We start from the raw sequence: 13,507 nt of genomic DNA, 5'->3' as shown, positions 1-13,507 counted from the left end.
TCCAACCCAACCCCCTTTATTCAAACAGACCAAAGAAGAAAGAGAGATTTCTGAAAAAGTTATATTTTTGCAGCAGGGAAGCTCTTCATTCCTTGAGTCTCAGGTAAAAAACAAACATAAAGGAATTTTCCAAAAGGGAACTGCTCTTCAGACGGCAGTGTCATTCAAATGTCTTTAGTTTTGTTTTCTTTTTAAAATTTACCTTGCAAAAACCTGAGGTAGGTACATCATTTTTGCTAAGATTCTGGGGAGGGGAAGAGGAATTTTCTTACCATCATAGTTATCAATTAGCCTTCATTTCTTATGGCTTTTGCTCAAGGTTGGTGTATCTTTGTGTGGGCATTCCTAATAATATTATTCACCATTTGTTTTACCCATAATGTGATGCTAATTTAGATGACTTTGAGTGATTTTGAAAGTTCTGAACTTTTATTGGTTTTCCCACTAGCCCAGTGCGATAAAGGAAATGCGGGAAGGAGACTCTGCGGGCTCTGTGGTTACCTCTCATCAAATCATTTTCCAGAAAACTGTCCCATCGACCCTAGAGGTTATTTTTCACTTCATTTCATTTAATCCAGGAACAACAAGTTGATGAATCTGCAATTCTTTTTTGTAAGGCACACATATTTCTAGATTCAAGTTTTCAGACAGTGATAAATATGAAAGTAGAAAATATTCTAGTTTAAAATGTAAGCCAAGGTGCTCCTCTGCTCCTGGTTTGATTTCTCTTCCCTCTGTAATCTGTTAGACTAGTCAGCTGCCTGGTCACATCCTGTCAGGCTTCCTATGCAAAAGCTTCCTAACTTGCATTTCTTCTGCTTTACTGGAACTAACATAACACTAAGGAAAGTGGCAAAGAAAGTACTGAGACGATGAGCGTCAGTTGTAAATGAGATTGGAACACTGCACAGGACACTGTAGCCTGTTTATAAAAGGCTCCAACAAAGTCCCAACAGTGGGAAATATTTCATTATAATTCCTTCAACACAGGCACACTCAATGTTTATTGGATAATAAGTGATATAATGGATTTGATCTCCTAAGTAAAGAAGTATAACTTACAAACATGAAATGATATGCACAGAAACTTGTGGAATGCTGGGAAGGCCTTGGTGAGAACAACAGATAAAAAGTACAGTGTTATGTTTCACATGGAAAACTGTCTTTTTGTATCAACACAAGTAAAGCTAAGTAACTTGTACAGCCACTTCAATGATGGTATTTAATCTTAAAATACAGAATAATCAGATGTTTAACATACGATCACATATATTTCTTGCAAAATTTACCACCAAAGTATGTTTTTATTTAAAGAAATCTGAAATTGCAGCTCTACATGCAGACTGTATTCCAAGTTGAAGGTTAGAGTCTATAAATTTCAGATGAGAAGAGATTGCAGCGAGAATTATTAGATGACAGCAGCCCTGTGCAGTCACATGAATGTAGCTCTTGCCCTGATTTTCTTAAAGGATTCTTGTTTTAGAAATGAGATACCACCAGAGTTTCTAATTTAGCTTTTATATTTCAAATATAGGGCACAGAGGATTGGGTTATTGTAGACAAAATACCTACTGAGGTAGTTGGTGGTGATTCGAAAAAGATTGTGACTTACAAGGTGGTGACCATGAGCAGTAGAACTGGTGACATCCCTGCCGATGTGTTAAGATCTAGCACCATCGAAATGCAGAGCTTTGATGACCTGGCCCAAGAAATACAATTGAAAGAAGAAAGCAAACAGAAAATATACACCCTAGGGAAGTCCTATGACACTGTATCCGGAAAAATTGTCACTATGACGGAAAAAACTAAGGAGGAAGAGAAGGGAGGGCAGCCCTCTGGTCTTGAAGCGTTTCAGAGAATGGAGTCGGTGAAGATCATCCCCGCCATGACCGAGTACGAGGTCCTGGAGGCCATCGCTGATGAGAAATCCAAGAGAGGGCCCGAGGTCCAGACCCCGAAGCGGAGGTTGTCGGAATCCCTGGCTCCCATCAAGGAGGCCGAGTCCCGGCGGCCGAGTCCCGAAGAGGAGCCCCTTCCGAAAGCTCAGATGCGGGCCGGGGACACGGCTCCGCACGTGGGCCTGGAGGGCGTGCGCTGGAGCAAAGCTGAGCAAGCCCCGGAGGGGGAGGCCTTAAAAGTGGGGCTCTTCGGGCCCAGAAGGAAGAGCCTGTCCGAGTGGAGGTACTCCCAGGACCCGGCCTTCAGCGTCACCACTGCTCATTACCTTACCCAGTCGGCCGCATCCCGAGTCGTGGTAACCAGTGCCTTTCGTTTGGGCCGCCGTTTCAGATTCCAGCATGACGTTTTTGAGGCAGCCCCCTTCCACCCTGAACCTTTCCGTTTCTCTTGCTGTTTGGCTTTATGTTCAGAGCAGCCAACCCAAGCTTTTTACTTTCGTCCCTGGTTAAGCCGATACCGCAGTCCAGCGAGCATTAAAACACTTTGCGTTTTGTTTCCAGCTGCCCGTTGCCGAGATGTGATAGTGCGGCTGTGGCTTGCAATGGAGGGAAAAACGATCTGCTTAAACCAGCACCGCCCCACTCCTAGTAACTCTCTGCTTTACCAAACGAGCTCTTGGTCACCTCGATTTGCTATTTTATTTCCCATTCTTTTCCGTTCCCAAAGTCTATGGTAGACTCCATCCCCTTTCCCTCTCTCCTCCACCTCCGATTTTGTCTAACCAGCCGTGAGTGTGTTATGTGCCTCTGTGTGTACCCGTCTCTGTTCTTGACTCCCCATTTCTTTGTTCACTCAGACTAAGCAGTCTTCTGGTGAAAAGCTCATGGATGGCTCTGAAATCTTCAGTTTATTAGAGTCTGCGAGAAAACCAACAGAATTCATAGGAGGGGTGACCTCCTCTTCTCAGAGCTGGGTTCAGGTGGCCTTCTGCTTCCTTCCATGGTGTTCCTCCCTCTGCCTGTTTGCCTTGCTTTAGTTCTATGCCTTTTTGCTGCATGTGTGTGTGTGTTGCATCCAAGTGCACTTTTCCTCAAACATCTCAAAGGTGCCTTCAGTTCTTTTCCTTGGTGCCTCCTTGGTGTATCTGTCTGTATCTGTCATATGCATTCAGTCCCATTATAAGAACATACTTCAGATACTCAAAAGGCAATGGTGATGAGAAATTTTAATAGCATGTAATTTTTTAAAGCATATTATGTCACCTATTAGGTCCACGAAGCTTTTTTTGTTTGATTTTTGTTGGTGGCGGTGGTTTGTTTGTTTTTTAATTGTGTTTTATACTGCATTTTGTTTCTTTTGCGGATATCCCGAAGTAGCAGCACAGATTCAAATGTGTGTGTCAGGGCAGAGGGCAGGCATCAAAGATTCTGGTGGGAGGAATGAAAGCTAATTTATATTTTCTATAAATGTTTCTAGTTCTAAGCACTTGACACTGGCTGGCTTTAGGCATCCTGGTGAATGGTGTCTTTTGTTTGTTTGTTTTTTGACCCCTGGTTTATAAAGTCACACTGACACCATAATCTTTCCCCATGCAGAAAATGGAAACCAAGACGGAGTCCAGTGAAACAGAGACCGAAACAACCCAGCACCCCCAGCCACTTAGCGCTGAGAAGGTTGTGCAGGAAACTGTGGTGGTGGAGGAAAGACATGTGATGAATGTGCATGCCAGTGGGGATGCTTCTTACGCGGCTGGAGATGATGCGGATGCTGCAGCACAGGCAGCATCTGCTGATGCCTCTAGCGTTAAAGGGAAGGAGGGCGCTGCTCTGACCGAGGGGGCTAAAGAGGAGAAAGGGGAGGTGGCCGGTAAAGCTGTCCTGGAACAGGAAGAAATAGCCACTGCTTCCCGTGAGCCAGAGGAGGAGCAGAGTGTAGCAATCCACGTTTCTGAAACTTTGGAACAAAAACCTCATTTTGAGGTAACTAGTAGTTAATGTTACTTTTAGCGCTAAATTAAACTGATAGAAGTCCTTGAAATTTAGTTAAGTATAAAGATGGAGCTAAGTTTAATTTTCTACCTTTCCCAAGTGCATTTTGTTTCTCCTCTTATTTCTGTCTTGCATGGCAATTATGGGTCTCATGCAAGCATATATAATGACCCTTAATGATGTTTAGGTACAGGAAATGGTTTCTGCTCATCATAATTGTTGTAATTGTCGATAAACCTGAGAAATGCATGTCCAGCCAGGATATTAGAAATTTGATAAATTTATTTCTGATCAATGTAATCCTGAAGAACCAAAAACCACTCTTGTTCAGGTGCCAAACACCAGAACTTTATTCTCTTTTCTTGCAATTCTTAAAGTATTAGGAGCAAGGGAGTTATGTCTTATTACTTGTTCCTTCTTTCTAAGTTGATATTTTATGTGGTTGGAAATGATGCAGATGCTGCAGCTTCTGGCATTAAAGGGGAGGCTAATTTATGATTTATATTAAAAAGACTAATTTTTGATTTTTTTAATTTATTAAGATTAGTTTATGAGATCGAGGAGGGGGGACGTACAAATAGTTTCTTCCCTTCAAAATGCCTTCCTCTGCCTGGAACGTTTCATATAAAGACGCTGTGGAATTCTGGGAGACTGTTGGACATGTATCTTTGTGTGCCTCACTCCCCAACTTACCTAACCTCATGAAATACGTAAACATTTATTTCATACTAACCTGGGCTCATATATGCACCAAGCGGGGAGGGAAAAAAACAATACTGTGTTTGTAGAAACTAATGGCCACTCTCCCTGCTTCCCGTTGGCACAGGCATCCACTGTGAGGACAGAAACCATCAGTTTCGGCAGTGTTTCACCAGGAGGAGCAAAGCTAGAAATTTCTACCAAGGAATTGCCAGTCGTTCACACAGAAACCAAAACCATAACATACGAATCATCAGAGGTAAGACAGTGTAAAGAATCAGAGCCCTCGCACTTTGTTTTACCCCTTCAGTGGCTTAGTACATTTAATATAACTGTATGATTTTTAATTTGTGAGACTCATGACCCAGCAGCCAGATTGTGTTATGAGTGATGCAGTAATTATAATTTTATTACTGATTGTGGGATAGCAGACAGCCTAAATAAGTCTTCCTAAATCTCAAAATGTAGAAAAAGTCTCAGACATCTATTTCCATAGCCATAGATAAGGGATAATATTAGCCCAACCAGCCACTGCTCTCATTTCTCAGTCTTATTAATGATGGGTAACTCTGGCCATATCTGGTTCAGTCTTTACCTGTAGTTGCAGCTGCCAGATGTTGATTGAGGTGCACAGTGGTTGTGGAAGACAACTAAGTTATCATAACGACCTGAACTAATGTAGCAAACATCTGGAGCGGTAATGAAAGTATTTGAGTGTGATGTCTATTTCTCTGCTTGTGTAGGTTGATCCTAGTGCTGATTTGGAGCCGGGCGTGCTAATGAGTGCACAGACGATCACATCTGAAACCACCTGTTCCACGACCACCACGCACATCACCAAGGTAAGTGGAGTGGGAACTGATAAAGTAAGGCCTTCACTCGGAACGTCTCGGTTTGGCTGCATAAGCAAATAGTTATGTGACTATCAGGATGCCAGCATAGCTGCCTTGGAGCTTTCACAACTACTATATTTATGGCACATTTGTCCTCATGGGCTAGTTTCTATTTGGGAATATACATTCTGATAACCTATGTTTACCTAACACTAATGCTTAGCGCCTGGTAGGTGCTCCAGAAACACTGGCCGGCCAAATCCAAAGGACTCCATTCCATCCTTGTTTCTGAAATTAACAATTTAAAAGAACTGCCATCCAATTGTTTCAGTTCTTAATGAGTGATATTATAATAGCTATATATGGTCTAGTCACATGGGCACTAGACTTACCGGGGTCATAACTCCATAAGCTATATAAATGTGTAATCACTATGTGTTGTACACCTGAAACTACAATAGCGTCATAGGTCAACTGTAATTGAAAAATTAGAAAAGAAGAATGTTACTTAAAACTCGGTCAGCATCTTCTTCCATTTCCTCCACTGAACAATGATTGTTCCTCCAAGTGGGCAAATGCATAACGCTGGCCTCTTCCTTCCAGACTGTGAAAGGAGGCATTTCAGAGACGAGAATTGAGAAGCGAATAGTCATCACGGGCGATGCGGACATCGACCATGACCAGGTAGTGTGTGAGATGGTAAATACCCGTAGAGAGACGGAGAAACGCCTGTTGGCCCTCTTCTTCCCAATGTAATCTAAACAGTTTTCTGAATTAACTTTCCAATACACAGTGGACAATTCCTTTTGCAATCATTGTACCTCATTTGTAAATTGCGTATATAGATCTAGCTCATAAGTCTCCACCTTGCTACTGATTGTGCATGTTCCACCTCCTTTTTGTCTTTGCCCTTCTGTGATTTCCTGGGGATAGGCGCTGGCTCAGGCAATTAAAGAGGCCAAAGAGCAGCACCCTGACATGTCAGTGACCAAAGTAGTGGTCCATAAAGAGACAGAGATCACACCAGAAGATGGAGAGGATTGACCCCAGGTAAGAGGTGACGCTGATTCTCTTGGCTTGGCCTCGGCTGGCATGTGGCATGGGGCAGTCTCCCCTCATCCTTCCCCGACTCCTCCCTTTCCTTTTTTCTCTCACTGGCATTTGCAGGGCTGGTTACCAAAAGGATGGAGAATTGCTTGGCAGGTGCAGGTTTGTTTCAGATTTGGAGATTCCATCCTGGGGACTTTTTGCACACACTGCCAGTTAGAGGAAAAAAGAAAAGTGGAGTCTTTGCTTGCGTGGCCTTGCTGGTGCTCCCTTTTAGTCCATGTCCTGCACTCTCTTCATTAACCAGTTTGGAAGGCCAGGTTTGATTTTCCTTGCCATGTGACCTACTCAGAACCAAGGTAGCTTTGTTCTGAAAGGTACAATATGTATGTTCCAAATACTAGGGAAATAAAATATACTCCTTACTCCTTTGGATGGCAACATGATCCCATTATAAGCTTTTTCTTCAACTGTGTTTGGTGATAGCCTGTTTCTGCTTTTATTTTGCTTTCTTTTTTAATTTGAAACCTGAGCACTCACTTTCATTTTGGGTGTCTTATATTTTCTGCATTCTTCGGGTTGATTTTTCCCGCCCTAGTGTAGCATCGTGTCTCAGGAGGAGGAAAGATTCAGTCGTATGGCCCTGCTTTCCTCCAGCAAGCGCATGCCCTTGCAGCTGCTGCTTGGCCGGCCCCGGGAGCAGACAGTGTCCTCTGTGTGTGCACAGACTTGTCATGCGTACTAACCTGCCGTGCAAGAATCGTGGGGCTCTCGGCACCCCCGAGGACTTTGAATGCTGAATGCTACTGATGAGCTACTTGCACACTTGGCTATGTGATAAAGTCTCTTAAATGTTTTACATGTATAAATGAAAGAACTTAGTTCTCTAACATTGGTTTAAGAAACATAGCTTCACGAGAAGGCTCTCTTAAAGAAAAACATAAAAAAACACTCAGATTCAAGTTAATAATGTTAATTTGGAAGGTAGATAGATAAAGTTCCTCTCCACAGAGCTTCAGTCACTTGGGTGATGCTGTGGTTACTCAAGACAAAGCGGATCAGTGACCTACTCCTGTATCCTACAGCATCTTGTCAAAAAATGCATTAAATGACCTGCAAGATACTTTTCTTGTGACTTTGATCTCAGATGTTTTCAAATGAGTAACTGATCCAATCTCTTTTCTACAGGAATAACTTAGCCTGCACAGGAATCCAGTCATGCAAACCGTTAGGAAAACCAGAGCCTATATGGAGTTCCCTCTTCTAACCCCACTGACTTGTATCTGCCCGTGGAAACTTTCAGTCCAGAAGAACAGCCCTTGACCGTTAATTAAAGACACTGGCAGAGAGATCTTCCCATAATAAAGCAATCCGAATCAGCATCACTAAACTGATATTGCATGAGAAACGACAAAATTACGAAAGAGCAGCATTTTTAATTTTCACAAAATGTCTAAGTTTTCAGCTATACCTGCACGTTCATAACCAACAATATAAACCGTGATCTCATGTAACACGTAACCAATCCATGCCTTTTATAGTTTATTATTATTAAAGTCTAAAAACAAAATTGCAGTTTCTTAGGTAACAGATCTTTTGTTTACAAATAAATGAAGATTACCCTACGATGCTAGAAGCTGTCTAGGTCCGGTGTGTCAGGTTTATCCCAGATTAGATGTGCCAATAACCGAGTCTATTCAGTAAACACTTGAATCTTGTACTTGTTTCATCTGGTTTTATTACTCTTAACCCATAAACAGTGATGACTCTCTGATCCTCTGGAAATACTTACTGCTTCCAATCCTCTTTGTGTGTCTAATTTAATTCATTATAAGGTAGTACTGATTTTAGCATATTAACGTGATTTCTTCCTTGTCGTCCACTTTGGTCCACATTGAATCTTAAAAGCTTTCCAGAGTTCCCTATCAAATCCTAAATATGTAAACTGTCATTATTTGGGGAAGAAAATATGTATTTTTGTTAGTTCATGATATTATGAAATTTCACTTCAGAAAAACCTGTTGAGTTCTTGTTGGGGTTTTTTTCCTTTTTTAATTTCTTTTTTCTTATATTTTTAAATTGATTTTTCTTCTTTGACTTGAAAAAACTGTTTTATTTCCAAATCTGGTCCATATTTACAACCTAGTTCAGAGCCAAGCCTTAAACTGTACAGACTTTCCACTGTAATTAAACTATTTACTGTTTAGTTATAAATAGACTTCAAAAAGATATATTCTCCATTACACTGTCTACTGCATCACTCAGCCCATGGTGAATGTATGTTTCTGCATAGCAAAATAAAAATGGTAAATGCGCTCTCTGTGTAATAATTTCAGTACTGTATGTGTTTGGCCCGGAGGTAGCATCTGCGTGACATCGAAGGCCTTATTCATCCTCACTGTAGAGATAGCCTGTCTCTGTACCTGATTAAAAGTGTGCGTATGGTGATATAGTGTGTGGACTGTTTCAGGTATTGGAGATGGGGAACAGAATACATATATAAATGGTTGCCTACGAAGGCCTTTTTTAAAAAGTACAGAATCTCATTTTCAAAGTTTTAACTTTTTATAAGAAAAGAAGCTTTGTTATATAACCGGGGTTTCTGGGTACTTTTAATCTACCAAAGAGCCACCTCCCTCAGTCACGTCAGCTCCGTAGCTGAACAGATTCCCTGGGACGTTCTAGCAGGGCCCATGCAGCGTGTTCCCACAGCTCATCCGCATCAAACTCCTCGCTTGTCAGGGACTAAGAATAAGACTTTTTGTTGCCAACTGCCACCAGCCTAACACCTAGTACTTGCTGGCATTTCCTACCATGTCGTGCTTTACCTAACTTTCTGATTTTATTAACTAAATTTTTTTTAAAAAATTTTCAAAAAATTGTAAGATTTGATCACATACCTTGGTCTTATTGAGGTGGTCAGATTCTTATCATTTCTCTCTGAAGGTGTTATCAGCTTGTCCTTACTGTCAACACTGAGTACTCATTTTAAGAACCGAAGCATCATTTGAATTGTGTTTGAAGCCCATCGAAAATGTGTTGAGAAAAATTAACTCTTTACTGACACGATATGGTATGTGACCTCCCAAGGACACCTGCACCCGATCTGCTTAGTTTGTGTCCACCAGGTTGTACCCGTGTTCACTGTTTTAAACCAGAACTAGTGTTTTCATCTTTCTGTCCTCAGCAGAAAGTGCTTGTTCATTTTTATAAACTTACATATATTATCAAGGAGGTTGTACATTTTTATCTTTCTTTCCTTTTCAGTTATTGCTCTTCAGAATTTTCCAGCCTCAGCTCATTGCTATGTGGGAGTTCCAAAGCCACTCCCACATACTTGTGCTTTTGTGACAGCGGAGCCCCACTTCTAGTACCAAAATCTGCAGCTGCTTTTATTGCTGTATGACAGATTACTACAAAATTAGCAGCTTTAAAACAACACGCATTTATTATCCCACAGTTTCTGCAGGTCCGGTGTCCAGGCCTGGTGTCACTGGGTCCTCTATAAGGCTGAGGCTTGGGTCTCAACTGGGGAAGATCTCGCCTCCAAGCTCTTTCCAGCTGTTTGCAGAATGCATTTTCTCATGGTCATAAGACCCGTGACAACTTGCTTCTTCCAAGCCAACAATAGAGGGAGACTAAAGTGTGTCACCCAGAAAGACAGTCTTAGACGACATAATCAGGGGAGCAACTTCCCATCCATCACCTTTGCCATAGTCTATTGATTATGCAAGTCATGAGTTCTGCTCACAGAGTCAACAAGTTTAAATTTTATTTTTTTAAATATATATTGATTTCAGAGAGAGAGAGAGAGAAACATCAATGATGAGAGTCATTGATCGGCTGCCTCCTGCACATCCCCTACTGGGGATCGAGCCCGCAACCCGGGCATGTGCCCTGACCGGGAATTGAACCTCGATCTCCTGGATCATAGTTTGATGCTCAACTGCTGAACCACGCCCGGCCGGGACAAGTTTAAATTTTAGATTTCGAGGTTGGTCAAGCCCTATCTAACATCCCCTAATTCAGTTAATTTTACTAATGTGTAAAACTGTTTTATGCTCATTGCTAAACTCTTAGGTAATCTCAGAACATTTTTTAGCAATTACTAATACAGAAAAATGTAACATCACAGTAGGTGTGAAATGGAGCCCCCGATATTACACTTTAAGAAACAGAAGAATTCTACTTCACTTACCTATTTGCCTCACAGTAAAGAAATGCCTGCTTCTCGATTTTGCTCTAAGATTCAGGCCCAGGGTCATAAGAAAACAAGAATTTAGGGTTCTCTCAATGAGCAGAAAAGCCAGTTGCAAATCTTAAGGCATATGGCCCAGCCTATTGGTAACCCGCAGTTCCTACTAATCACACAGGGACCTGAAAAGCAATAGTTATGGACTTGCCAGGCCTTAAAAAATATACAAGATATTTTCCCTGGAGTCATAGAGTGAATTGCTAAGTTCAGGGAATTGCTTTTCTCCAGGTAAAATGCTGCCTGCTTTCCGTCTAGTGGAGCTCGAAGGAGCTCAGAGCTCAGCCCAGGTGGTCACATCCTGCTCCTTCTGTAGCTTTGGGATCGATGGATGGAACCGCAGTGATGCTGGGACACCACCACCCCAGGTTTCCGACAGGCGCTATATATTAGAAAGAATAAACCCAACTGCAGCCCTTTCACATGTGAAAAAAGAAAAATGCTAACACCATGCATAAGGCCGCGCTCGAGTAGTGTGACTTCTAGCCCTCCCTACCACACGTGTGTACACACTCGCGCACAGTGGGTTTTTTGAAATACAAACTTTTATTAAATGTAATTTATAATTACAACAAAAAGGGACTATAAATTTTTAATATCTTCATATTTCTGGATTCTTTTCTCTCTCTGCTCTTCTGGTTGGTTGTTTTTTGTTTCCTCATGTTCCAAATCGCTGGTTTGGTTCTCAGCGTCCTCTACTCTGCTGTTGATTCCCTGTAAACTGTTCTTCATTTCATTTCGTGTAGCCTTCGTTTCTGACTGGTCTTTTTTTATGTTGATGTTCTCAGTAATTTCTTTGAAATTCTCACTAAGTTCCTTAAACATCCTTATAACCATAATTTGAACTCTGTATCTGTTAGCTTGCTTGATTCTGTTTCACTTAGTTCCTCTTCTAGAGATTTCTTCTGTCCTTTCCTTTGTGACATGTTTCTTTGCCTCCACATTTTGGCTGCTGCCAGGTGTTTGTTTCTGTATTAGGTAGAGCTGCTATGTCTCCTGGAATTGGTAGAGTGGCTTTGTGTAGTAGGTGTCCTGTGGGGTCCAGTGGCTCAGCCTCCCCAGTCACCTGAGCTGGGCCTTCTAGGTGCTCCCCTGTGTGGGCTGTGTGCACTGTCCTGTTGTAGTTGAGCCTTGGTTGCTGTTGGCGTCACTGGGAGGAATTGACCCCCAGGCCAATCAGCTGCGAGGTCCAGCTGCAACTACAGCAGGAGAGCTGCTGTGCTGGAGACACCCCTATGGAGCAGGATTTGCTTCAGTGGGTCTTTGGTGCTCACTGAATCTGCACCTTGAGTGTGTCACTGTGGATGTGGTAGGGTTGTAATCCAGCGTGGTCAAAGCTGTCTCTGGGGCCTTGCAGAAAGTGCAGTCAGCCTCTGCCTGTGCCCTGTCCAGGGCCACCCAGCATGAGCTCTACAGCAATCTGTAGGTGACCGCTACTTGTGTTGGGCTTGGCCCAGAAAAGGCCAAGCTATGAACCAATGCAGGCTGCCACTAGTGCCAGGCTTGGGGCCACTTATCAAGAGGTATGGAGCACGCTGAGGCCAGCTGCTGCTTGTTTGAGAGATTTTAAGAAAGTCCCAGGCATGAGGCAAGAGAGGCCAGTTGAATGGAAAAGCCACTGGAAATGGCGTGGATGAGCCTGCAAGTAGAGAGGGGCGGGGTCTCAGGAAGTCACCAGGGTGGGATGAAAAGTGAGTCAGGTTGATGGAGATTCAGATATGGTGCCTGCCTGTCAGCTATGGGCTGTGAAAACCAGCAGGGACTGCCCACTCTGTGGGGGAAGGTTTCATCAAAGGAACAATGGGCTCTGCTAGCACTTCTGTCTAGGAGAAAGCTGCCCCTCCAGCTATCGCCTGGATTCCAGGTAAGTTAGTTCCTCTCCCAATATCTCAGGGTCCTTTCAAGCTGCTGCCCAGAGCTGGAGCTCAGAGGGAATGCGTCTGAGTTAGTGGGTGCGCCAGCCCTTCAAGAGGAGCTGCCTGGGACTCCCGCGGCCTCCGCGTCACTCAGCCATAATCCCCACTGTTTTTTACAGCCTAAAGTTGTGGGGACTCCTCAGCACTGGAACCCCGGGCAGGGGCGCCTGATGTAGGGCTGTCCGCTCGCTGCTCCCGGGGGACCTTCACAGCTGAGATATCCCTCCCAATTTTAAACTGCCACACGTGGGTGTGGGACCAGCCAGTTCTGAGATTCCGCCCCTGGTCTCCGTCCCTCCTACTGTCTCAATGTGCTTCTTCATTAATTTCCTAGTTGTAGGACTTCCATTCAGCTAGACTTCAGGAGGTCCTAAATGATGATCGCTCTGTATTTTAGTTGTAATTTTGATGTGGTTGTGGGAGGCAGCAGGTATCGAGTTTCCCTACACCATCTTGACCGGACGCAATTGGCAGTTATTTTTAGCTGCTTAATTGTGCCTGACTTTGTATTTAACAACTGTCCTATCAAATCACTGTGCATGCTGTTTCATTTCATTCACATACTTACAAAGTGTCAGGGACTTTAAATTCTACTAGAAGTAGTAGAATAGCAGAGTTTATATAACAAGAAAACTTACCTTGGAAACACTTTTATAGCAGCTAAGGAGCAATTAGTGCATTTACTCATATCATTCTGGTACATTTTTTTTGTAAAGCTGTTCTTCCAAATGACTATGACTTTTAAACAAGATGTCCTTATATTTTGTTCATATTTATGAGCAACATAGCATGTTATCACATAGTATGTATCATTCTAAAAGTTTATTTTAGAACATTTTAATGAGATATTTTAAATAACTTTTACAGTACTCT

The 13,507-nt window shown here is 42.7% G+C and overlaps 1 protein-coding gene across 38 annotated transcripts in view; it reads left to right on the top strand.

The window, feature by feature from the left end:
* EPB41L3 (erythrocyte membrane protein band 4.1 like 3) overlaps window positions 1-8,913 on the top strand; it is a 210,059-nt gene extending 201,146 nt beyond the window's left edge. For 8 of the 38 annotated variants that reach the window (XM_081149587.1, XM_081149595.1, XM_081149586.1 and 5 more), the window contains 6 exons: window positions 3,495-3,878; window positions 4,714-4,845; window positions 5,330-5,428; window positions 6,023-6,103; window positions 6,353-6,469; window positions 7,655-8,782. In XM_081149587.1, the coding sequence (XP_081005713.1) occupies window positions 3,495-3,878; window positions 4,714-4,845; window positions 5,330-5,428; window positions 6,023-6,103; window positions 6,353-6,463 (807 nt within the window). In that variant the 3' untranslated portion in view covers window positions 6,464-6,469; window positions 7,655-8,782. Of the gene's footprint in view, window positions 1-448; window positions 548-2,755; window positions 2,879-3,494; window positions 3,879-4,713; window positions 4,846-5,329; window positions 5,429-6,022; window positions 6,104-6,352; window positions 6,470-7,654 lie in introns of all 38 variants that reach the window. The other 30 variants (XM_081149578.1, XM_081149576.1, XM_081149602.1 and 27 more) reach the window with 11 other exon arrangements.
* The last annotated feature ends 4,594 nt before the right edge of the window (window positions 8,914-13,507 follow it).

Source organism: Miniopterus schreibersii (assembly GCF_964146895.1).
Source record: "Miniopterus schreibersii genome assembly, chromosome: 10".
Lineage (NCBI taxonomy): Eukaryota > Metazoa > Chordata > Mammalia > Chiroptera > Miniopteridae > Miniopterus > Miniopterus schreibersii.
The sequence above is the reverse complement of the archived record's forward strand: the minus strand, read 5'-3'. Positions and strand labels throughout refer to the sequence as shown.